General features: G+C 41.7%; 3 protein-coding genes across 4 annotated transcripts; all 3 read right to left on the bottom strand.

Moving 5' to 3' along the window:
• Window positions 1-1,051: 1,051 nt before the first annotated feature.
• On the bottom strand, window positions 1,052-11,356 carry copb2 (COPI coat complex subunit beta 2). Of its 2 annotated transcripts, none has more exons than XM_071922074.2 (22): window positions 11,233-11,356; window positions 10,545-10,682; window positions 10,205-10,291; window positions 9,624-9,750; window positions 9,288-9,436; window positions 8,986-9,132; window positions 8,649-8,748; window positions 8,418-8,560; window positions 7,837-8,036; window positions 7,548-7,658; window positions 7,091-7,179; window positions 6,850-6,956; window positions 6,519-6,662; window positions 6,053-6,183; window positions 5,639-5,846; window positions 5,046-5,156; window positions 4,348-4,562; window positions 4,081-4,219; window positions 3,692-3,829; window positions 3,413-3,490; window positions 3,001-3,225; window positions 1,052-2,874 (listed from the first exon to the last, which is right to left on the bottom strand). In XM_071922074.2, exons 1-22 carry the CDS (start codon window positions 11,233-11,235, stop codon window positions 2,776-2,778), a joined length of 2,889 nt encoding a protein of 962 aa, XP_071778175.2. In that variant the 5' UTR covers window positions 11,236-11,356; the 3' UTR covers window positions 1,052-2,775. The 2 variants fall into 2 exon arrangements, with proteins under 2 accessions (XP_071778175.2, XP_071778176.2); XM_071922075.2 differs by having other exon boundaries at window positions 3,001-3,222.
• Window positions 11,357-16,224: 4,868 nt separating this feature from the next.
• Window positions 16,225-19,267, bottom strand: LOC139929252 (retinol-binding protein 2-like). Its single transcript, XM_071922102.1, has 4 exons — window positions 19,195-19,267; window positions 18,471-18,649; window positions 16,548-16,649; window positions 16,225-16,278 (listed from the first exon to the last, which is right to left on the bottom strand). Exons 1-4 carry the CDS (start codon window positions 19,265-19,267, stop codon window positions 16,225-16,227), a joined length of 408 nt encoding a protein of 135 aa, XP_071778203.1.
• A 1,144-nt stretch (window positions 19,268-20,411) lies between these two features.
• On the bottom strand, window positions 20,412-24,575 carry rbp1.1 (retinol binding protein 1, cellular, tandem duplicate 1). Its single transcript, XM_071922101.2, has 4 exons — window positions 24,482-24,575; window positions 23,670-23,848; window positions 22,773-22,874; window positions 20,412-21,068 (listed from the first exon to the last, which is right to left on the bottom strand). The coding sequence occupies exons 1-4, from the start codon at window positions 24,552-24,554 to the stop codon at window positions 21,018-21,020; spliced, it is 405 nt and encodes a 134-aa protein (XP_071778202.1). The 5' UTR covers window positions 24,555-24,575; the 3' UTR covers window positions 20,412-21,017.
• Between the last annotated feature and the right edge of the window lie 1,868 nt (window positions 24,576-26,443).

Genomic DNA, 26,443 nt, shown 5'->3' with positions numbered 1-26,443 from the left:
CACAAATTCATCCAAGCCTGTCTCGGAGGGGCGCCATCTACCGAAGAGGAGGAGAGCGGCAGGCAATGGTTATTTCCCACAATGTTGCTGCAGTGTAGATGTGAGCCAATCCCAGCGAATATTTACAGAAGCTACTGTCTATTTTCCATCCAAATAGTTAATAAGGAAGCATTTCATTTTACAGTGTTTCATTTTCACAGGGACACAACAGCACACACCTTTACAGATTACAGCAGCTCCTCTAGGCTATGTTGTTTATATATGGACATCTAGTATATTTCCTTAAGTATGTAGTCATAGAGACTGTGATTCAATGCTGTACAATCATAAACTATTTGGAAAGAAAGAAACAGAGCTATAAAATCCATGCCCAGATTATCCCACCTATAGGCCCCAGGGCAACTACTTTGTATGGACCCTTTGTATGGTACTACGTGTCCACACATTAAATTAGTCTATGGGCCACATACTGTAAATCATCATAGGGCCACAACGGTACCATATTTCAATAATTTCAGTTTTGTACCATTCTCTGTATGAAAATGATACATGCAAAAAATGGTCTATGAATGTTTTTCAACGATCTGATAAAAGTTGACATTATATCCTTGAGGCAGACATAAATGTTTGGAAATCAGAAAGGATATAAATTAAGATATTTCTTCAAACACAAAACATATGACCAACTTCAAGCAAAGATACTGCTCTGTAATGTACCATGTGATCAAACTTGGATCCATGTCTGTGGTATGCACTTATGAAAACAATGTTCAACTTTCTAACTTTAAAGAGTTGTGGCTCATTGACTGCAAAGTGATGTACCAAGAGGGCCTGATGTGATCTTTGGCCTCAACACAGACCAGGGCCTCAGTCTCAGGAAGGATATCCAGAGTTGAGAAAATGTCCCAGATTAAAATTCAATCAGTCTTGTAGTTTGAAGAACAAACAGGAGGCTGGAAAGCTTCTTAGCTTCTGCTGTCAAAGATAGTAGGGTTGGATAAAAACAAGGTCCTCTAGTCACAAGGAAACAGAAATCCATGTCACTCCAAAATAGATTAAAAAGCCTTTATTTTATTTGGCTATTCATTATGAAAAGTTTAAAAACTGTGCCTGACGCATTTCTGCCCCATGGCTTTCATCAGGGTAAGGAAGCTGTCTTGTAGCTATTTTAAAATGTAAAAACATCCTGTAAGTGAATCAAGTTATAACAGAGAGAAGGTGAACCTGTCACAAAACAGCCATGAGTACAATGTACCACAGCAGCCTTCATTGGTTCCATTTTGGGATGCCTGGGCAGCAGTGGAGGCTTCTCCTTCGGCCTGTTAACAGCAGTTTACAGCAATGTTTACAAGGTCACTTTTAGTTGTTTGGACCATCTTGATAGCCAGTTTAACAATACAAACAGTGTTCTTCATCAATAAGAATATTTTTTGTTAGCAATCTCACTATTGTTTATCCAAGGGACTATATTGGATTGCAACTGTTATCGAGGCTCAAAATTTTGTGGTAATCAGGACCTGTCCTGATTATTTTAGTAAGGCCTCAATCCTGAAGCAGTGTGGTTGCAGCCATGTTGAATGCACATTATGTACAGCCTTAATTGTGGTTTCCCTAGCAACAACAAAGCTTGCATAAAAGTTAATCTCCCCAAAAGAAATGGAGCACTTCTCAAACCGGGTGAAAATCAGGGTCATCATGTTCTTTATAAACAGCCTGTGAGACAGAGCATAGGATTGTGATAGGACGACTCCAGACTCCACACAGCGCTAACAAGAAGGGACATGTAACAAATTTTGAAATTAAAACTGGACTTTCGTCATCCAAGATCAACACTGTGGCCTATTCTGGTGCATTTCAGCTAGTGCATGACATGGCAGGCACTGGCACTAATATATAAGGACCTCAAATATGTCAAAAAACAAAACAAAACATGAATGGACTGGATAGCCCAAGCTATGGGCACCAGTGGGTAAGTGTCTGTATTGGTGACATGCTTGCTATTTTTCCTGATTAAGGGTTAGCATTAGGGTTATTGTAGTTTATTTTTATCTTCCTTGACATTTTATGGATCTTATTTTTGCTCCATTTTCCACCATGTTGTTTCTGTTGTCATGTGCATTCTATTATCCAGTATAGTTATTTATTTAGCTTGTCGTATTGATTTTTTGTTTTGTGGTGACATGCTTTTACAACCCCAATGTATTTTTTAATCTCACCTACACAGATTATTGAGTTTATCTCTTTTTCAACATTTATGACATTTTATCATTGTTTTTTAATCCCTCTGCTTCTAAAATGCTTTTATAATTGTGGAAATTAACTTAAAACTTGAGATATGAAATTGCAAGATCACTGTGGTTCAGCCTCTAGTATGGAATACCCTCCACTCAAATGTGAATATGTACAGCAATTGCAGTTTATTGGACTGAATGAACTTTGATTTACCATTGCAGACAACACAATCCAAGGAGTAAATATATAGCTCAATGCACAGTTAGTCAAAGGTCCTCAATGAATGAATGAATGGAGTACAAAATTGAGAGTCTGAAATAGACATATAATTTGCCTCTTTTCCTTCTGTGAAAGACAAAAAAAAAAACATAATCGATATCATCATCATCTACTCAAATCCTTCCACTGCAGCAGGAGGACAAGACAACATAACATTTTTAAGTACAAATACAAAAGGGGTGGGGGGGGGGGGTGTTTGGTCTCTGTTTTTTTTTTTTTTAAATAAACTCTGAAGGGCGCTAAGGACCGGAGGGGAAGCAGGTCTCAGGCGTCTAGGAAGTCGTCGTCGTCGAGGTTAACGTCTGTGGTGTCGATGTCGTCCAGCTCCATGTTGTCCAGGTCCACGTCCAGGTCGTCCAGAGCCTGACGGAGAGACGCACGACAAAGACGGATTTTGATGAAACCGCATGGAATTTAACTTACAATTAGAATTATTATTATACCCTCATTATAATAAAAAAATGAAGGCAAAAGGAGGATGCGTCCTACCTTATCCTTCTGTGACTGTGACAACTCAGGGATTTCCTCATCGTTCTCCTCCTCCTCCTCCTCCTCCTCCTCCTCCTCCTCTTCTGCAGGAGAGGCTGACGGTTCGGGTGAAGGCTGTGAAGGCGCCACCGCTGCCACCGCTGCAGCAACCGGAGCCGCCGCTGCTGCCATGATGGACGCAATCACACCGACCGCTGGGCTGGACTCCTCGCTGTCCTCCGGCTGCTGGAGAGAGCGAGGCAGCAAGGGAGAGTCGGTATATTAGCGATCCTTTTGTAAACTCCTACCGTTTACAGATTAGAGCATGTGTGGAGGGTGAACACGGCATTCAGAGATACTATTGATTACAAAGATCTGACCAGGTTGCCGTTAGACACAAGTGAACAGGAGATGTTGGATACTGTAAACCAACCTTGGTGACAAGGGGAAGGAAGGTGCCTTTGGGCTCGTATCCCTGAGCCTCCTCAAGAATATTCCTGTCTTCATTGGGCTGAAAAAGAAAGAGTTTGTTGAAACGCATGAGAGAGGACTGAGGCAGGATTGTAGAGATATGGCTATGTCAGGGTTCAGAGGGATAATCTACCTCAGGAATGATCATTCACTATTTAACAACACAGACTCATCAGCAGTGATGATGAAATATGATTGTCTGCATCATCTTGCTTGTCACTTCCAAAGCCCCACCACTCACCGTGACAAGAGGATAGTCTTTGGCGGGTCTGGAAGAGCCCAAGCAGGTCTCTCTAAGGAAATACTCGGCTGCAAAGGCTTCTCTCAGTCCGGGGAACAGATTCTCGTACTCTGTAGGGTCTGCCAGCGATTCCGCCGCCTTCAATTAAGATTACAGTGCAATGTATATGTGGTCAGAGACAACATCCAATTGAACATAAAATTCTGACAATGAAAGATTTTATATATTTAGACAATATTAACTAATCAAAAACTTACCTAAACCCTTTTTTAAATACTAGCTTCTACAAAATGTCCCTTATTAGCCAAAGCTAGAAATCCTAATAAGCCAAAATTCCTTGTTGTAGCAATATTGTTCTAATAAATAATCTTGTTGACAGCAGAACCAACCTTCTGGTTGACCTTAGCGAGGTTCTCCCTCCACAGTTTGACCACACGGGACACCTGGCTGGGCAGGTAGGTGCGAGCCAGGAAGGCAGCCTCCGGTAGCCGGTTAGTCCTGATCAGCAGCTCCAGACACTGATCCAGTCTGGGGAAGGAAGGGGAAAAAGAGAACAGTTACATTGGCAATATATTCAACACAAATCATTTACAAGTCTATTCCTTAATTTATCGACTCGGACCCCCTTTGAGTCCCTTACACCCCCCGGTACTCACTTCCCCTGCAGGAAGTAGGTCATGAAGGCCACGTTGTTTTTTCCGTCCCTCTCGGCGCCCTCGGCCAGCTTGCCCACCATGGCGGCGTTACCGGAGGCTGTGGCGAGGAGGAGCAGGCCGCCGTAGTCCTGGGCATGGTGGAGACACTCCTGGGCCAGGCCGAACTGGCACTTGCTGATAGCCAGCTCTGCCAGCTGCTTCCACTTCTGCTCCGACTGCAGGGGTCGGGGTGACAATCATTAGAAACAGGCTGGGCAGAGGATCTAATCAGTGATGCCAGAACAGCTCTGTGAACCTTGGCGAGCACAGCCCTTTGTGATTGGAGTAGTTACATATATAGATGGGGAAAAGATGGAATATCTCATAAAGTTTGCCTTGTGCCTCAAAAGCCAGCTGGTATGCTATCTTGTAGTATCATCAAACACAACACAATGGCAAACTGTATATATGAAGGGTGGTTATGACTTTAGATGCAGCCAAAACATGTGTTTCCTTTGAGAATTTTAAAATATATAATAGTGTGTGCTCATGTATAGGGCTGGGGCAGTGTAAAAAAAACTTTAAAACTGGTTTATACTGGTAATACCAATTTTGACCACCGGGCGGCTGACGCAAGCTGCTCCTGAGCAACATTGGTTTGTTGTAAATGCACAGAAGAAGAACTCAGTAGCCATTAAACAAGTTTTAATGGTCCTTACCTCAGCCTCCACAGCCAGCTGGTAGGCTATCTTCAGCTCTCCCAGCTGCAGGGCCAGCTCAAACCTGTGTTCTGGGTCAGTGGACACAGCCAGCGCCTGCTGCTTGAAACCCTGAGGGAACAAAGCAACACGACCCATCAGCATGGTACAGGCACAAAGTGCACATCCCTTGTATATGCTGTGCATATACTGAAGCTCAGGACTCTCCCCACACAGAAAACTAGTGGCACTGGCCTGTTTTTTTTTATTTCCAGCATCACATTGTGAAACTTCCAACCACTCCATCTAAGAACACATCAGTCACAATATAATTTGATATCACTGATGGCCACCATCAGTGATATCAAATCTCCATCACCATCAGTGCCTGGGGGTGCAGCTTCAAGCTTCAGCTTCAAATTCAATCTCTTATCAACTTAAATATCAAACATTTGCCACAGTGCCTGCACTGTAGCAGAATAGGTTCTAATGCCAGATCATACCATCCTTTCACCACATTTTCTTCTGTCACTAAAAGTTGATTATACTGACTGATAGCAATAAAACACAAATGCAAGGCTGGATTGTCCCTCAAATCAAAGTTAGTTCCTGACCTGTTTCTCCAGGAAATGGGCCACCCTGGTCCTCTGCTCTTTGGGGATTGTGGGTAGCACCTTGTCGGCCATTCCAAAGTCCCTCCTCATGACAGCAGTCTGGTACTCCAGGACGGAGACCAGCAGGGAGTAGCTGACAATGTTGAGCTCCTTGTCTCCCAGGTACAGACGGTCATCCTTGGGGATGTAACCCAGCAGGTACATGGTCCTGCAGGGGGAGAACACAGAACAGGGGTTAAAGAGGCAGCTCCTCCACAATCAATGAAGCTTTCAAATAGTAGTATGGGCAGTTTATTTAATACTGTGGGACATCTCTCTAACTGGACTCCACATGCAACTATCAGGTGTTTGCGGTACTTTATCAGACCCTTCATGTCCCTGCTTAAATTCGAACAAATCGCTCTCTCGCCATACCTGTCCAGATGAGCAATAGTGACAATCTCTCCTCCTACAAAGTAGTTGAGTCTGTTGACGGAGCTGGTGTAGATGAAGCAGTCTCCCACCCACAGTCCAGTCTTCACGATCTCCTGAATCTCTCCCTGGACCTGGACACAGACCACATAGTCACGAGGGCAATGAAAGTTAGGCATCATTTTAAAATAAAATGAAGAAAACAACATAATACCCCCTTCACTTTTAAATATAACCCACTTAAATTTGAGCTGTACTCTATGGGCCTTCATTAGACTCATTAGTGCTTTATGTAAGAACACTGACAGTCTGAGTTAGAGGAGCTGCCAATCAAATACACCACTTCTTCATTAGTACTCATAATTAGCTTGTCATATTCAGCTTATTTTACTACAGTGAAATCAGCAGACAGAGTACAGTTTTTTTTGAGTACTGAAAGTATTAAACACATCCACATCCATACACTCACCTCAAAGGCATCCTCAATACCATCCTCTGTGACTCCTTCGTTGGACTCCTGGGAGGCGGCTACTTTCTCTGCGAGGTAACGCAGGATGAAGAAAGACTCCTCTGTGGCGATGCAGACCAGCTCCCCGGAGTCTGACCAGAAGATCTGGACGGGGATGGAGAGGGAAGGAGATGGAGAGAGGGAGGCGAGGTGAGGGAAAGGATGAGACAAAGGGAGAGAGAGGAAGAGAAGTAGTAAAAGATGCTGAATGACAGCCCAATATCACAAGGATTCACAAACTGGTAAAACATTGTAGATGATCGTCTAGAGATGAAGTGCAAGTCAGTCTTACATGTTTGGGCTGGATTTCGATGCGGCGGATCAATTCTGTGTTCTCCCAGTCGTAGAATGCCAGGCCATTCACTGACCTCACCCCCAGCAAGAAACCTCCATAGATACCTGCAGGGAAGAATGAGCACAGACAGTGAGGAAGACAGTCAGAACACCACATGAATTCAACATCAAATTCTCTGAGAACCAGGCTCTATCGGAACTACTAATGTTTTGTATCTATGCAGCAATGTTCTGATTACCTTCAGCTCCGAAGTCTGGCTTAAAAGATTTCTTTTCCTTGAAGTTCTTGAAGATTTTGACGATACTGTTGCTTTCCCTGATGGCATACCTGTGAAAAAAAGAGCAGCGCAGTCCCTCAATTAGTATGATTTAAATACAGGCTCAATGGGTTTGTCCTTGAGTAAGAACAAGCACAAAGTCTGTACAACCCCACTGCTCTACTTCATTAATAAGGAGCACATTTGAATGTGATCTCAACTCCCGAGAACAGGAGTGTAGGAGTTCTGTGAAAAATCACAGCTGAGGTGTGAAGATTCATACCTAAATTTTCACAATAATGCTGAATAATACAACTTTTACTTCCTGTTGTTAGTAGTAGATACTGCACAAAACAAAAACAGACAAGTCTATTGTAGAAAAAGATTTTTCGAACTGTGATGAAGTTTGAAGACAAAGGTTTTGAAACTGCATACTTACTCAGAGGAGTCGTGAGCCCAGACAAACTCCTGTGCTGAACCAAAGCTCTTGTTCCTCAAAGCCATAGCAGTGTAGATGATGTACTCTCCATCTCCACATACCACAACGAACCTGGCACACACACAGACACATGATACACACACAGCTGAGTTAAACAGCTCCTCTGGCAGAGATCTAATTATATATTCACCACAAATCTGGCTACACAATACAAACATGTGTAGTGTTTGTGGAAACTGCCTAGTAGCAACAAGTCAAGGTGCATGTGTGTGAGTGTATGTGTGGTTACCTTCCGTTGGGGTTATGCTGGATGGTTTGGGGGTAGATCTCGCAGCTGCCCATGTCTTTGACGGCCAGCGGCAGCCTCTCCCCATCCTTGATCTCGGCGTCGCCCATGGCCTTCAGGTTGGCCTGCTGTACCTCGCTGTGCTTGGCCCAGATGATTTTCCCGTTGGTGTCCATGGACATGGCCGGCTCCTCCCGACCCAGCTACGCAGAGGAGGGAGATGGACGAGAGAAGTGGGAGGAGAAAGAGAAAGAATGAGGACATGAGAGAATCGGAGGAACGAAACAACGAGGATTCTAGTTTCTGTTATTCCACTACATGCATTATATCATCTTGAAACATTTTTTTTTGAGGATGAGATGCCTTTTTTTTTATTTCAGCTGCACAATCTGTCATTTTATTCTATTGTTTCTTCTGTATTTTGACACTTTGTATGTGTTAATAAACTAAACTAAAGAATTCAGATGTAGATGTGTTCAGTCTTCATACTAGTAAAAATATTGATTATATTTTTTCCTTTATTAATCTTTCTATTATTTTGTCTTCACAATCAAAATGGAAGAACTCCTCCCTCTTTTGCTCACCTTGATAATGATGCTGCCTTCATCGTAGCCCAGCGCCACATTGTTGGAGCCCCTGAGGCCGCACACACACCACACTCGTTCCATGCCGTAGTTCAGAGTGCTTTCCAGACGGTAAGTGCTAGAGTGCCAGATACGTACCGTACCTACACAGGCAAGGAGAGATGTTACTGAGGCCTTGTGAGAGAAAGAGATGGTGTGTGAGTGTGTGTGTGTGTGGGGGTCCTTGCTCACCATCTTCTGATCCTGTGATGATGATAGGCAGCTCTGGGTGGAAGCTGACGCAGGAGACGTTCTGGGCGTGGCCCTCCAGGGTCTGAACACAGGTCTTGTTCTACAATATAGTGAGGAACACAGTCGGAACACGCTTATTACGTAGACCAGATCGCTAAAGGATGCTCACAGAGAGGTAGCTGCCTTTTCACTGTGATCTTGTCTTGTATGCATCTTTCTTAATTTCACCCTAAACATATTGTGATGAAATACCAAAGTAGAGAGGACCTCATAAAAGGACCAATTTCTCCTATGGGCATCTATAGAATATCAGAAGCATAATGTGAAGTTTTCTAACCTGGTAGTCCCAGATCTTGACCAGGCGGTCGTCAGCCCCTGATATGAGGTAGGGCTTGTCTCCTCCACTGTAGTAGTCAATACAGTTGACTCCTTTCTCGTGGCCCTCCAAGGTAAAATTGGGAGACGAGGAGCCCAGCTGCCAAACCTGAAACACAGAGGACATAACATAGAGTCAGTGATGACAACAGTGCTGAGTTTGGAAAGAGAACATTTCAGAGACTTTTCATTGTAGATGTGTACTGCAGGAATGATTAAGATAATATGATAATAATGATAATGGTAGCAGTTGATGGTTCCCACCTTGATGGTCCGGTCTAGTGAAGCGCTGGCAAACTGGTTGTTGTCTTTGGGGTTGATTACGATCTGCATGACGTAGTGAGTGTGACCCTCAAACACCTGGCTGCACGACCACTTCTTCTCCCAGTCCCACAGCTTGATCAACATGTCATCTATACAGACACAAACCCACACACACGGAAACACATCAATGCATGCATGCACACAGAAACACATAAAGACAAGTAGAAACAAACATTTGAGTTTTTGTAATAAATCAAATCAATCTATTCAATTAGTCAATAAATTAGGAAGGCCTAGTTTGTAACCAATCATGATACAAGGTTACTAGTGGCGTACCGCTGCTGGTGAGGATGTAGGGCTGTGTGGGGTGAACAGCGATACAGCGGATGTAGTCAGAGTGGGCCTCGAACATGTGGACCCGCTCCAAGGTGTTGTAGTTGAACACACGGATCTGCATGTCATCCTGCACAGAGGGAGAAATACAATATCACGCAACGCAGTTTGAGTTGTGGTGTGATTTGACTCCAAAGTGTTTTTTTGAATACACAGATCAACATGTCAATACAGACAAAAGAAAACAAAGGATGAAAAACATCATATCATAAACACATGATGTAAACGGTTTGACTCAAACACAATGAATAGACCGCCACCACTGAGGAAATGTAGCGCAATGTATTGAATATTGAAGCAAAGAGCCTCAATGCAAATGTGGTGACAATTGTGGATTTCATACAAGATGCTCAAGAGAATACTTAACTATACATATTGAAACAGGGTGTGTTTTTTACACAAACTATAATAAATTATGCAAATTTAAACTTAAAGTCTATGCTACATGTTTTCATGAGTGGCATTGTTATGGATGACCATTCTCAGTGGATTGATCCCAATACACAAGACATCATATAACTCACCGCTCCAGTGATGACCCAGTTCTTCCTGGCCACAAACTTAGAAGCTCTGACTGGGAGGTCACACACTTCAAATGTCTTCACTAGCGTCTGGAAAACAGAAAATCACAAATCATGTACTAGCCATGAACTAGCCATGTATTGATGACTGAAATAAGACATGCCACATCATCACTTTTCCAGGATGTGGTGTGTTTGATGTGTTTGTCTGTAACGTTATGGGAGTCAGTCTTTGCCTATGCAGTTACGTATATGAACATGTATTTTAGCAATCGGTCGTTCCCTATACAATCGTGTAGTACAGTTAACCCTGTATGGACGACCCAGTGAATTTTGATGATACCTGTGTTTCATGGTTCCACACACAGACGCTGCCATTGTACAGACTGGCCAGCATCCATGGCTCGGTTGGGTGAAGGTCCACACTCTTCACTCGGTCTGACCTGGCTGTCAGCCTCCGCTTGATGTCCAGCCTAAGAGGCTGCAAAGACAGAGATGGAAAGATCTTCTTAGGACGCCACCCATTCACACTGGGAACAGTTAGCCCAACTGCAACCTAGCTTCCTCCGCTGTTCGAGCCCTCAATGCGAGTGCTTTTTAAATGTAACGCAAATTAAATGGTAAGGTAGCTAAAAACGCTAAAATGTCATCAAAAGTAAGACATCCTGCCAGCTTCGTAGGACTGGCAGTCAAGCCAAAATAGCCTTTAGCATGCTAATATTAACTAGCTCAACAATTCCAATACTCTGCAATACTTTGGTTCTATGTTTAATCTGATAACTTCCCAAAACAACCGCAAGCACATTTGAGGTTTATAAATGACAAGCGTTAGCATTGCCAGGCCTTAGCAAGTTTAAATGGATGAACAAGCAGTCAAGCTAGCTTCAGCTAGCTAACGTTAGCTGCTGAGCTATTTACAAGGATGCAGTATTAACTGACACTGTTTCCAACTGGCATTTAAATAAACCAAGCGAGTCGGATGACATGTATGGGAAGAGTATCTACTTACAACTATTTTTAATATATCTTACCATGTTTTATCCCCGTGTTGTCGCTATAAGATGAATATATTGTGACTTGTAGCAATCGGGGTCCAAATGTTGCGATTTCAGTGAACAGTGCACTGGATACTGACGTGGAACTTCCTGAAACTCAATCTCGCGTGAGTTGCTCACTGGAAATGGTGACGTGACACTTGGAGGTCAGCAGAGAGAACTGACTTTGGAGCTTTGGAGACCTTCTTGTGAAATGTATTTTGCAATATTCATGCGACATTGTTTTGTGCAAAAGAAAAAAAAATAGTGAAGTTTGATAAGTTAATTTGGGTTAACACACACACACACACACACACACACACACACATACACACACGCACACACGTAGGCATTTCAGATTGATAAGGTCTAACTGTGTTTCAGCAGACTGATGATAACCTAACTATGCAGTAACAGTAAAACACATCTCTGTAAATCATTCCTTGAGAATAGTCTATGTAGACCCTCTAGAGCAGTGGTTCTCAACCTGAGGGTCAGGACTGCCCAGGGGGTCCCGAGATAATTTTGTGGGGTTGCAAGATGAATTATGGAATAGGAAAAAACATATTTCTACTATACAAATGTATCATTGTGTCTGTTTTTTTCTGATTTTTCCTCTAATTTTAACCCTTTTCTTGTGAAATACTGATTTGTTTTCAGCCTCCATGCCTCCTTTGATAACTAATCAAATGAAACAACCTGGAAAGGGAAAATCATGAACTGTTTATCACTCTGCATATGCAGCCTGTGACTGGGGGTCACAACTAGGCCTCGCCTCATTTTAAGGAGTCATGAGCCAAAAAGGTTGAGAACCACTGCTCTATAACACACTCAAATTGCATGACTGCCAGTGGGTGAAGTGAGGTGGAAGATATTTAAATGTAGGCCTGCTTCACTTACTATCAATGGTAACACTTTATTTGTATAGTTTATAGATATTCATTGTCTGGGCAAGGGTTCATCTTAGTTGGGGTTAATGTTAGAAATAGGGTCAGGTTAGGGTTAGGTTAAGGTCAGGGTTACATAGTCTGTGGAGATGGTTAGGGTTAGGGGAAGTGACACATTGTTGAATATCTTGAGTAATTAGACTATCCAAATAAAGTTTTACCCTATCAATAATTTTTCAAACAGGTCATGTAAGGGGTAAGGTGAAGAGGGCTTTATTAAAGAATATGGCAAAACACATATTATATTACATTACATTATATTATATTATATTGTACTGATATTTTATGTTTTACTTATTACTTATGTTTATTACTTTATTATTATTACTTATGTTTTACTTAATACTTATTTGTTTATATTTTTTATATTATATTATCTTTGTATAGCTAATAATAATAATTATTATTATTATTATTGCGTTATGTTTGTTAACTGCAGTAACAGAAGGTTACATTGTAACCATGGCTCTCTGAGTGAGAGATCACCTCCTCACAGAACTCTTAGTGTTATGGGACTATTTAAAACACACATCGAGGAGATGGTGCAGTTCCAAACCACCCCAAACCTGTGAATTACCATATGTACTTACATATCCTCTCCAAGGATACTACCATATTTCTCCAGCAGGTGGCATTGGTTGTCACTTTTTCTCAATGGGACTCTCAAAACACAAGCCAAGTTCTGCTTGTAATTCTCAGAAATGGCAATATGCACTCAGATCAGAGCAGACTGCTCCCTGCCTGGACAGTCAAAACTCCTGCGTCCCTGTTGACTCATCACAACAAGGGTCACTATGGTTTGTTTCTGGTTTGGGTTTAATTTGGATTTTTTCACACTATTCACAAATTTTTATGTAGTAGCCAAATATTTGTGGACACATTATGGAAGTTAAATTTGATCCATACTTAACCGTACTATTTAATATAAAACTAAGGTTAAACAACGTACAGATTCCCAAAGCTAGTCTAGCAGCCTAGTTTAGTGCCTGGCCCTCTTCCTTTTGGCTCATCACTAACGTCAGGCTCTATGTGGGGCACCTGCTCTCCTCCCACACCAAAGGATATTGCCTCCACAGGTGCTGCTTGATCCTGTGACCCAGCTGCAGGCTGTATGGGCAAGGCCGGCCAGAGGAGTAGAGCAGCATGGGATCCACGGGATCAGCAGGGGCTCGTCTCTGGTCCCCGAGCCACCAGTCGGGCATGTCCCCTGGCCTGGGGAGGAGGACCGCGGGCCAGGCCGCCAGTCTGGCAGGACGGCAGCGTTACAGAGGAACCTGTCCTCCAGGGGCTCCTGGAGAGCCCGCAGGTTCTCCTCCTGCTTGTCCTCCCTCCTCCTCCTTTCAAGAGCTTAATAGATGGAGGAAGAGAAGGAAGGGATGGGTCAGCAGTGGTACATAAGTGCTGTGATATGCTGGGCAACTTTGTTTACAGCAGTGATTCTCAACCCTCTGGCTTGTGACCCCTTAAAACAAAGTGATGCCTACTCACGACCCCCATCACAGGCTGCATATACAGTGTGTGGTGAACAGTTCACCCAAAAAATGATTTTCCCTTTTCAGGTTGTTTCATTTTATTAATCATGGAGGAGACTGAAAACTATTCACAAGAGAAAAGCAAAATTAGAGAAAAATCTGAAAAATTAGACATGATAATAAATGTGTTAAGTAGAAACATGTTTTCATCATCTAGTGACCCCCAAAATGATCTTGTGACACCCTGGGGGGTCCCCAGGTTGAGAACCACTGGTTTACAGCAATGTTGTAAGGCAACATTTCCCAACGATATTTCAACACTCTTACACTGAAACTTCATGTTACCCAGAGAAAATCTGTATGTATGTTTTTAAATTGTATGTTTTTTTCATTTATCACTATGAGATAACGTACAAAAATGATGAATCTATATGATATGATATGATATGATATGATATGATATGATATAATATGATATTGTACTGAGTGTACCTCAGCCCTAAGGGAGGAGTCTTCCAGCTGTGGGAAGAACTGAGCAGATGCGGGTCTGGAGCTCCATGAGCCGTCTCTCAGCTTCTCAGCAGCTATCCGTGGATAAGCTCATCTCCAACATCTATTCAAGCGACACTGGTTCATGTATCCTCTATTTTGTTAACTGACATGGTGATAAATAACTATAATATGCAAAATATTGGCATTTATATACGTTTATATGGCTAAAATACGGATGCGTAGTCCGTCAAAAATAGAAGTCTTACATAGCTCCAGAGTTGCGGCTCCGGTCCGGCTCCAGCAGATCCATCAACGTGCTGCATGCGCGGCCAGTGCAGCAGGTTGCATTGAAGTTAATGGCTGCGTATCTGATCCGACCCTTGCGACCCAAACGGACGGAACAGAAACACAACTGGTGTAGCTATGCCGTTATGTGTGTTTAGGCAGAATGACTCACAGCACATGGTTAGGCTACAATCTAACAGAGACACTGACTGGTATCCAGATGTTTTCCTATATTTTAAGGGAATGATAGGCTAATATTTGATTCATCATGTAAGTTGAAATTCTTAAAGGGAGAGCTGCTGTGCGCAATTGCGCGCGTGTGTGTGCGCCAAGCGCGAAGGGCCGATTAATTAGGGCCAATAAGAACTTTATAAGCAACTGTCTATCTATTAACTCATATTCAATCATAATTCATAGGATTTTAGACGCATTTATTGACATGTAGTCACATTTTCTTCTGCCCTCTCTGGTCGTGGCCCCTCTCATACTTGATGCGCACAGCCTGTCTGCTTCTCCCACAGACTGTGAGACTAATGTTATCTTGCTCCAAGTCCAATATGGCTAGCAGGAGCTTTAATCAACAATTATTCAAGGAACAGTATAAATATCTAGAACTTTAAAAGCCTCAACCTTAATTGATCTCCTATGAATTTCGTGCTTTTTGCGTCTCTAAAGTGTCCAGACAGTCAAGGTCACTGTCTGCTGCAGGTGGAAACAGGCTGCAAGACCCACTGTCAGTTCCGGAGGACACTGGGACCAAATTAGGTTTTTTTGTGAAAACTAAAAAATGTTTCAAAATCATTTAAAAAATGACCGAATCAATTAGTCAAGCATTCTCACCATAATATTATAAAACCGATGTGAGCCTATTGCCTTTAGGGTCATTTTCATTGAATTTGTTAAACAGAAATTCAAAAGTCAATATGATAATAAACGAGAGGCGTCCAACTGACCAACTGACTGTAATAACAGCTGATGATAAACAGAAAAGATGGGTAAAATATAACCTCCAGTCTGTGATTTGCATGAGGCAAACAACCACAAATATAAACAAAGATGAATTGTGTTTACAGTAAAGCATTCATTAGTGTTTTATGAGGATAAGGACCTTATCCTCATAATTTTTCCTATTATGTATCATATCAGTTTAGTTCACAGAGATTTATATCACCCTAAAAATTAGAGTAAAGTCTCTTCTGCAAATAAAAAGGTGTAAACTGAGTTGTGGATTACCCTCCACTACATCCCTGCATATGTTAGTATTAGTGTGTTGAAAAGACATAAATGTCTGTGGTCTAGTAACTAGTAATATGGATATGGACTTGGAAAATGACACACAGCGTGTTAAGAGATTTTCAGTCAACTAACCAGTCAGTTAATAATTTTTATTATACACAGTATATGTTTCTACACAGGCTGCTGTCACCCTGTGCTGCACTGAGGTGGTACTTTCAGTTAAGCTGATCACAGTAATCTCGTGTTTATTGTTTTGGAATGAAAAATACTATGTAATTGCTACAAAGAAAGACACGATTAAGTTTTACAAAATATTAGTTTGACTTTCATTCCAGCAGTCACCTTGTGCGAGGGAATAATGCTTCAGTTGCACCTACTGTAAACACCTGAACAGTAAATAGATGTGTCATAGTAAACAGGTTTGTCTCATTGGTAAGTGGTAAATACCCTGAAAAGCATCTTTATTAATTTTGTTCATACGTTTGTAAATACAATGTGTTAACTATAGCAAGGAGAAAACAAAGGTGTGAATGAAAACAGAAACACTTATTTGTCTTTTATTCTTTTCTCTTGAACACCTGAAGACAAACTACATCTTCACACGTCAGTTCCTGTGAGTAGAGACAAAACCGAGTTAATCATTTTAACAATGTTTAGAATGAGGATAAGTAGAAAAGAAAACATATCGGGAAAAAAAGTTCACGTTAATGAAGCAATTTGTTTTGCATCATAAAAACAACAAAATGACATTAGCATCAAGGCTGTTGAAATACATACAGTATCACCCGTCCCCCCCTTCCTGCCTTACCAAGTACCAAGTTCAAGTCTTTCTCAACAGCATGACAAAACTGAATTCTCATGACCAATGTTGTCAACACACCAGGTAGAGTTTGTCTCCCTCCATCCAGTGCTTCCAGCCTCGGTTGGCCTTCTCTCCTTTCTGGGTGCAAACCAGCTTCTCCCCCTCCCAGGTCACCAGACTCTGGAAGATGAGACAGAGATTCAAACAAAAAGTGAGCGCAAGTGAGTCAGGAATTTTACTCTTGCACGCTACATACACTGCCTGCATCCTAGAAATCTGTTAACAAGTACGCATATCACTAAAACTGCCTTCTTCCACCTCTGCCATGCTGCATGCCTCTGTCCCTTACTTTCTATCACTCCCTATCTGACCACTGCGCCAGCATCTCTCACCCAACTCCTCAGCAAACTGCAATATGTTCACAAATGACTCTCCACACATCACATGCTGCCCTCACATCCTACAGCAACTCCACTGGTTAGTCATCAAACACAGAATTCCCCTCGAAGCCCCGCTCTTCACTTGAGAAGCACTGCATGTCGCGTCTCCATCACACATCGCCTCACTCCTCAGGACCTGCACTGCCTCCCTAAAGCTAATCTTTTGATCCACAGCTGTGCTCTAAACCTGCTTCAGCTCCACACTTTCACACCTGGGAAGCTGCCCGGTACAACCACGGTCTTCTACTGTTCCACTGGAGCAGCTGGGGGTGCAGGTCCTTGCTCAAGGGCATCTCAACAGTATTTTATGAGGGACAGCATTAGTTATTCACTTTGCTCCCGCTATGTCTACTTTTAAACACTGTTAAGACTCACCTTTTTAAGATTGCCTTTAATCTTAAATGTGCGATTAGCTGTTATAGAGATTATCTTTTTATTTTATTTTGCACTGCCTGCTTATGTTCTCGCTCCTTCAGCTGATCGAAAGTGTGATTGAGCATCTTGAAAATTGTTACATACAAATAAAATGTGTTAAATGCATGCCTCGGTCTCAGGGAGAGACAAGCCCTGCTGTTCCACTTTCTATAAATGGCACGCTGGTTTCTCTTTATCACCTTATGAAATTCATGCAATTAAACACCAACACAAACTCCCACACTCAGCTGGTGAGAAATCATTTTCTGGCCAAAAGAGATGATTGGGTTAATCAGGTCTCTCAGAGTCAAGGCCACTCAGCCACATGAATATCTCCTTGATCTTTTAACAGCGGCTTAGGATGTGCACACTTCACTTTCCTGCATTTACAATGTGGGTTTAAATCAGTGTATGCATTAATCATCCTTTCTGGAGTTTGCAGCGGCGCATTCAGCCATCTCATTCTCAGCAGTGTTTTGTTATTAAATTATGGGTTGAGGCCCAAAATGTATCACTAGACTGTTCATGGTGGGTACCCATATGGGACGTCCCAAGATGAGATTAAATTAAAGCAGTTTGGGCCTCTGGCTTGAAATCATGCTTTACAGAAACAATTAAAAAGAATATAGAAAATGTTAGGTTAAGTTTTGAGATTTTAAGCCACTTATCCTATAAGCTATTTAATACATGTGGAAATCAAAAGAAGTGTCTTTTGTGTCCCAAGTTTACTGGAAGACACTTACGAACACTTGCTTTGGGGATTTGTCATGAATTTAGTTTAGGAATAGGTTCTAGGGAATTGCAAAAGATTATTTCACAAGTCATTTTTCTCTTTCAAAAACACTAGAATGGGAAATTAGAGCAGGGAATCATTATATCATGCCCAGGTATTTAGGCCCTATTCATTGTGATACAAGGCTTTTCACGTCTGGTGTCAAAAAGAGCTTTAGCCAAGATAAAGTCAATTAATTTACTTGTAAAAATGTAATCAGATAGAGTCAGTATATTCTCTGGAGATAGTGGGCCAAGGTTGAAATGTCAGATCCTGTTACTTTGTCAAAAAATCAGTCTTCAGCTATAGTTTTTCAAAGCTAGATATGAAAACCTTTATCAGTGGTGTATATGGGACTGTGAGAAGCCTACCCACCTTGATGTTTCTGTTGTCTAGTCCCTTGGTGTGCTCATCAAACTCCTCCCCTACAGTGAAGCCCAGCTCATAGTTCCTGAAGGTGCTCAGTGTTTTGAGGTCAAACTTGTCCCCATCTTGGACAACCACTTTGGTCTGAGACAGGGAGATGGCAATTTTCCGTGTAGCAAAATCAATATCTATAGGGCCAGGACAGGGAGAGCTGGTTATATCAGGGTTTTGAAAGCAGAAATCAGAGTGTCAGAGTGCATTGTATATGTGTCAGTTGTATTTTAACAGGAATCCATCGTAGTCCAGGGTTTATTATGGAGATTTCCACTGACTTCTATGTTTTAGTCTTGGAATAAACTTTATTTCTGTCTGGGAAATTAGCTCTATATCTGAATACTCCATCATCTAAGAAAATGATGATGCAGATGATCTATTGAGCATAAATTTGATATTTGCTATCATGGCTATTATATCAGCTTTACTACTTATATAGATTTGTGTTGAAACCAATGCCTTAAAACGGATAACATAACATTTTTGCATTTCCTCTACAGTACTGAAAGTAAAACTCAAACTTTCTATGAATTACTTACAACTGTTAAGCCTTAACAGAAAGAGTGAAAGAGCATGAAATTGGATAATTTCATTGCTGGTGCACATCACCCTGTAACAATAAATTAACATATTATTAATACAACTCCACCTGAATCCCCCGAAATCAAACCGCTCTTACTTAATGCTTTCAAATAATCCTCAAATTTGTCGCTGGTTTCCATTATCCATTTTCCGCTGAAGTCTGCAGGCATGGTGGAGGCTGATGTGTGTAGAGTCTACTCAGTGCCAGGAGGGGGAAGGTGCAGCGTGTCCCCCTTCTTTTTATACAAGTCAGGGGGGGCAGGAGGGCAGAGAACTATTGATAAGTGAGTTTATAGCTTGGAGGGGATTGGCAGGGGCAGTTGTTTTGGGGAGGGGGCGGGGGAGCAAGACTGACCCTTTTCTTTGAGTCTTTACATGGTCACTGAGGGAGGTTACCGAGGGGATAGTAGGGCTGATCACCCACACTCACATGCATGTGCGCACGTGCACACACATACACACACACGCATTTTCCCTCTCACTCTCTCTCTCTCTCTCTCTCTCTCTCTCTCTCTCTCTCTCTCTCTCTCTCTCTCACACACACACACACACACACACACACTTACACAAGAATCTGCATTTGGACACCACTATAATATAAATGTACTTTGCTGCAGTGTACAGTGCACGATGTACAGAGTGCACTGGCTATTTTGTAACATCTGCCAGCAGTGTGTGTGTTAGCTGATCTCTTTCTTGCCTCTTGTATTTATTCAAGTGACAAGCTCAAACACTACACCACAATACTTGCACTTTGAGCATGGAAGTTAATAAAGTTCAACTGGTCCTGCAGTGCAAAGTCAGCATTTGTGTGAATAGCATCAGAACAAAAATGAATAGATGTGATTCTATTCCTCAGTTGTGTGTTACTGATTCATGGAGAATTGGTCTGAGACAGGAGATGAAGGATTTTAGTACTGGCTTAAAAACCTCCTGCTTGTTTAGCTGTTTTTCCCTTTTGGTCTTGATGGAAATTAGCAATTTTGAGCGACTGAAATGACTTGCGTATCCTGAAATTCTCAAATAGAGCGTCTGAGATCCAATGTGCTGGTCTGGAAAATTCATTTTCAAATAAATGTATCTTCTAAACCCGCACCTTGTTGCCTTGTTCCCTTTCCAATGATTTTGTTCAACAAAAGGAAGATTCAATGGAAAAAGACACAAACAAATGAAATTGTTGAGCACTGTTTCATTTATTGATTGTTTCATTTTCCTATCAAGGGCCAAGTCCCAAAGGAATTGGGAAGAATATGTACACACATCACATCTGATATCCATTCTGGAGACTAACTCAAATCTTCTGCTTTTTCCTTCTTCCATATCATCCACAGCTATCATTCAGAGAACAAAGAAAGAGGATTCAGAAAAACCCATAACCTTTTCTTTTACTGTTCTCTTTCCTTCTCTTTGCTGCAACCATTGCTTTCCCGCCGGTCACACACACACACACACACACACACACACACACCGAGTCGTCAGTGTGGCTCACAGAGACGCTAGTCTTGAAGCCTACCTAGCTACACCTAACAGCGTTCATGCCTCCAACACATCTAAACATGTTAATCAAAGGAGCACCCACCCTGAGACAGATATACAGTGTAAGTCATGGACAGATGTGAAGAGACATTTCTGTTTGTCTTTTGTGATGTTATGGTGAATATGTTGCCCCACCCCTCTGTGTATGAACTGACTTTGGCAGGGGAAGGCAATAGTCTTGTTGGAGTAAAAATGTGTGGTTGGTGGATGTAATGTATATAAGAAAGAAATACATAAGAGATGTATAGATGGAGGGATGGAGGGATGGACGATTGGAATGTAGGGAGGATGGATGGATGGTATGTCATAGGCATGGGTTGTGTCTGGTGTGTCTCTGTGAGCCACTCTCAGCCGGGGGCGCCATCTTGTTCCGTAACAGCCAGCTTAGGTCTTCTTGAAGATCTGCTTGGAAACAACTCCACCGGCTCTCAGCTCCTGCAGAAACCCCCCCCCCCAAAACAATTGAATATTAATCTAAATCTAAAAAGGAGTCAGAATGTAATTTTGATGAATGTACGTATGTGTAGACAAATAGGAAGACCACAAGGAAAATGGTAATACAGGGAGAACTGCAGTTATGGCCAGTGCTTTTTGATAAATATTTAATCAGTTGTTTGTGTTGACAGACTGGAAAGCAAGCATTGTCATTATTTTAAAGATGCCATCTGCAAGAAAGATATCAAAAATTTGAAGTTACTAAATGATAGTGACAATATCCAGGAGGAGTTAGACTTTCAGCTTCTATTCTATTCTATTATATTCTATACTATTTCTGTACTATATACTATATTATACTATACTATACTATACTATACTATACTACTATACTATATCTATACTATACTACTCTCCTCACAGTTTCCATTCTGTTCTATACCATCCAACTTGCAATGCATTTTTTGGATGGAGGCATAACTCAGCAGTGGGTAAAGTAGAGTTAGGCCTTCAGCTTCTATTTTATTTTATTCTATTCTACCATCCAACTTGCAATGCATTTTCTGGATGGAGGCATAACTCAGCAGTGGGTAAAGCAGAGTTAGGCTTTCAGGTTCTATTCTAGTCTATTCTATTCTACCATCCAACTTGCAATGCATTTTCTGGATGGAGGCATAACTCAGCAGTGGGTAAAGCAGAGTTAGCAGGTTCTATTCTAGTCTATTCTATTGTATTCTATTCTATTCTATTCTATTCTACCATCCAACTTGCAATGTATTTTCTGCCACCAGAGGCCGCTGTTGCTCCACATCGCAGCAGTGTGTGACCCTCTGAGCTCCAGGGAACTTCTCACTAATAACTCATTTCATGGCTGCTGATTGAGAACATCTGTTGCTATCACTTAAACCAAATAATTTGGCAGATTATTTTTACTTATAGCTTTGATAGCCGTAATCATACAGAGGAAAATCTGATAATACCAAGGTAATGAAAATGGTAATGTGCTAGTCATTACTGTAAGGTCTTTTCAGATGCTAATGTTTTCATTACAGGGCACACTCAGCTACACCATGAATTTGACTGAAGAGATTAGAAAGAAAAAAAATGCCATTGAACTCTTCTAGTGAAATTAGATCTGCAAAGTCAAGATAATAGCGCGGCAGAAGCTGATTGACGACGCTGCTCAGTCTGGTACACTCTGGATTATTGGAAGACTCAGTTCATGATGATAGACAGAACTGAGAGATGAATGAGTCGCAGAATCTGGTCAGCGTTTCATTTCAGAATACAAAAAGAAGTTTGATTCTTAATCTTGCATGCTGTTTGATCTGGAGGGGAATACGTTTGAAAAGCAAACTATAGACGTTTGTTTTGTTCTCCTTTTAAAAAGCACTTCCAGAGCCAATTCCTTATGTGGCAGGCCTCATTTCAGACTCATCTGATGTCTTCAGCAATAAATGGGTTATGGTTGGATACTTGGAAGTTTCGTAAACTTGTTTTCTTCTATGAGGCAGTAAGTAAGGCTTATGTATCCATGTTGAAGACAGGTCCTACAGGGTCCTGTGACTTAGCGGTCTTGAATCACCCCTAAAAAATATATATATGCACTGCACATACGGTACTGTGAGGCATTTTGGATTTTGGATTAAAGTGTCCCAATTGCATGTATTAACATTCGTGGCACGACCTGATATGTTTTCTTACCAGATGAAGCTCGTCCCCGTCCACCCAGTGGGTCCAGCCTCTTCCCTCGATCTCCCCCTTCTGCACACACACCAGCCGGTCTCCTTCCCAGGTGATGGTGGTCTGGGGTCAGAGGTCAGGGAGAGAAACATGCTCAGTCATCATGCACGATACACCAGTGGGCCATTTGCTCAAATTTAACAAAGTGGGTGGAGGGCAGGTGGTTAATTTCCCCTACTTTCACCTAAAACATGCAGAGATTAGTCGCTGAGTACCCCCCCCCCCCCTCTCTCTCCCTCTCTCTCTCTCTCCCTCTCTCTCAGCCACCCCCCAAAACAGCTTATAGCTTATCTATAATCAGCCTATCAGCTTACAAATGAGGTTTCTCTGGGGGGGGCAAAAAACGAATCTCTGATCCTATTCAGTATTCAGTGAAAAAATCTGATCAAATAAAGTTGAGTCTTGCTCCAGTCATGACTTTGGCACTTGTTTCTGCCGCACACTCAGGTGCCTTCCCTGCAGCGTCTGTTATTGGTCCTCATAGATTACATCAATTCACAGTTACTCCATTAGCAGCGCTGTGGAAGCTTATGATCCATAAATTCTCCAAAAGTGATAGCGATAGTAGGTAATGGCTTATTGAGTTGAGAGAGTTTGAGTGAAAGAGGGGGAAATTGCACAAATCAACAAAACAGGCTGAATTTCATCACATTATATCCTCATAATAGTCTGTATGGGTGCCAGCAAGAGTCAAATGTAGACACCTAAAGGTCTTGCACCCATGCAATGCATATTTAAGTAATGTCATGGGTCCCCAAACCTTCACCATTCTAATGCATCTTATACAAATGCATCAAAATGCATTAAATGGTTGCTGGACACACCAGTCCAAATGCACTGAGGTTTCCACCCACTCACCATGCACTTTCTGTCATCCACTCCTGACAGATCCTCCTCGAACTCTTTGCCCACGTGGAAGTCCATGTTGTAGTTTTTGAAGGTGCTGAGGGTCTTGATGACGATGTGGTCCCCGTCGTGGCTGATGTCCTTGTCAGGCTTCAACAAGGTGGCAATTTTCCGAATGGCAACATTTACATCTGTGATAGGTTTCCCCCCAAAGTGGAAAAAAGAAATGAATGGGAGACAGAGAGAAGGAGAGTGAGAAGTAGGGCATTTGTGTGCAATGATACAATTTCATATTGATTTAAAAATGGCCTCAAATAGCTGCAGTACTTCTTTCTCAAACCGGTTGTTCATTTTGAGGATAAGTGGACATTTTCTGTACATACCAAGTTGTTTTAAAAGTTTGAAAATAAAAAGTGTAGGCTATTATACCCAACGAAAATAACTACAGTTATCCCATGTAAAACATTTTTTGAGGATACAAATATCACAGCAAAACTGTAAGTACCTACAGGAATATTATAGGAATATTATAGGGATTGCATATGAGATACAAAAAATAGCCTACCATAGTAGGATACCAAGTAGGATAAAATGACTACAAACTCACGCTTAGTCCCTATAGGAATATTAGAGGATTATTTTAGATTTTTGAGCTGAAGCTTTTCAGTGGAGTTGCGTGTTACAGCTGTGAAATTCATCTATGACTGATGTCAAGGTTATTCCCAGACCACTAATGGAGCAGTGGAAGTGAAGCTGTCCTGCAGCCATGAGGAAGACGGCTCTTCCATCACCTCTTCTCTCTCTAAAACGCTCATCAAACTCACCGAGAGCCTTCAGGTACTCCTCGAAGTTGTCGTTGGAAATCATTTTCCAATACCCGTTCAGATCAGCTGGCATCTTGGCTGTGTTGCTGGTGGTTTCCTTACTTCCAGTGAATGAAGAGGTAAAGGAGATCCGACGTCGCCGGTTACTTGCGATCGAATGCCGGACCGCTGTGAAAACCCCCAATTTTAACCAGAATCACTTTAATCCGATTACCTGCTGCTTTTCATTTGGAAGGGAAATGCGGGACCTCACTCTACCCCCCCCCCCCGTCCCATGGGCGACACCTCACATAACCAACAATCCTCGACACGCTTTCCATACATACAACATGCATACATTATGTAGCTTACACTTATGTGCTTGAGCTATAAAAATGCTTACTCCGGCTATATGGGATTAGGATAAAGGCATTTACTCCAACTGTTTATCCTGACAATGAGTGCAACTAAATTGGACTGAAAGCAGGTGATCTTCTATGCATAATTCCACGTGTGACAAATTGAACCCACGTTGTGAACCAGTTCTTTAAGACAAAACCGGTTCAAATGTGCTGACACTATCCCAGGTTTAGGCCAGGGATGTAATTATAATGCTGTGACACCATGTCCACCATCAAGGTTTCAACAAATGCATCCTTCTATCTTACAGCACTAGACCATACACATGAAAAGTCCCACCTGCAGACTGTCAATGTATGTCTGAAAAAATGTAATAAAACATGGAACTATGAAAGTTGAGATTTCTGGATGAACTGCTGTATAATTTATGAAATTATTATAACTTCAATAATATCTCTAAACAGATTAACTCATTGTAATTAATGTTTAAGATGGACAATGAATGAACATGGTATGTATGTATGTAGGCTATGAAGGTGTATATGAACTGTCTATTTTTTGTGCACTACTGGCTCTCTCAATGTGCAACAAAAATTGCCCTCAGGGATAATAAAGATCTATTGTTTTCTATGCTAAATTTTCTGGCATTGTACAATTTTACAAAATCGTTTAAGAAAAAGATGAACTAATATATTTACTGCTTATCCATTGGTTACTTGTTAATTTTGATGTTGCATCCACATTGTACTCTATACTGATTTTAGTGTAAGGGCAAGAAAACGGCCTAAAACCAAGGAACAGACACAGGGAGAAAGACAATAACAGCAGTATGTAGGAAAACAGCTAAAACCTAGTGAAAAAATGTGCAAACAATGCTGAATCAATATTTGCGTTTCATTTATTTGGTTAAACAATACTGAAAATTTAAAAATGGGGGTGGGAGGTGTCAGATGATAGTAGGCCTACTGATGAAGTCAAAGGGCGTCATTAATGAAACACGCTTAGATCAGATTTGATCTTGAAGTGTAGGCTACTTCTGAAGGTCTCCACAAACATTTCAGCATTCATCATTATCTTACCTGAAATTTTTCTCAAAATCAACATGTGTTTGGAAGCATGTGTGAGGGAAGATAGGCTGAAGAGTTTTCTACTTAGAAAGTTGTATTCTTTATCAGGAGCATCAATTGTGTATGACAGTGACCATCAATTATTAAAATAGAGTTACACCATTCATCATCCTCTGGATGTGGTTAAATGAGTTTGGAGCACTGTATGGGTAAAGTGAACAATACACAAGCAGGCCTATCACCTGCGCTTAAAACTATCTGACTGGAAGAATAAGATGCAGCACAATAGGGCTGGCACATCTTTTGTCCTGCCTAAATAACTCAATTAATTTGCTAAGCTCTCTTTTGGGCAAACTGCAACCAACCCCACTGTCTAAGCTCTCACTGGCTGGGACACACACACACACGCGCACACACACACACGCGCACACACACACACACACACACACACACACACACACAAAGTCATACACACGCCACCTTTCAAAGGATGCCAGTCAGCATCAGTAACACAGTGGCGCTTTCAGCCATTGGCCTCACTGAGAAAACACCTCCT

This window comes from Centroberyx gerrardi, chromosome 13 (genome assembly GCF_048128805.1).
Source record: "Centroberyx gerrardi isolate f3 chromosome 13, fCenGer3.hap1.cur.20231027, whole genome shotgun sequence".
Classification (NCBI taxonomy): domain Eukaryota; kingdom Metazoa; phylum Chordata; class Actinopteri; order Beryciformes; family Berycidae; genus Centroberyx; species Centroberyx gerrardi.
This window is presented reverse-complemented; position numbering and strand designations above follow the sequence as displayed.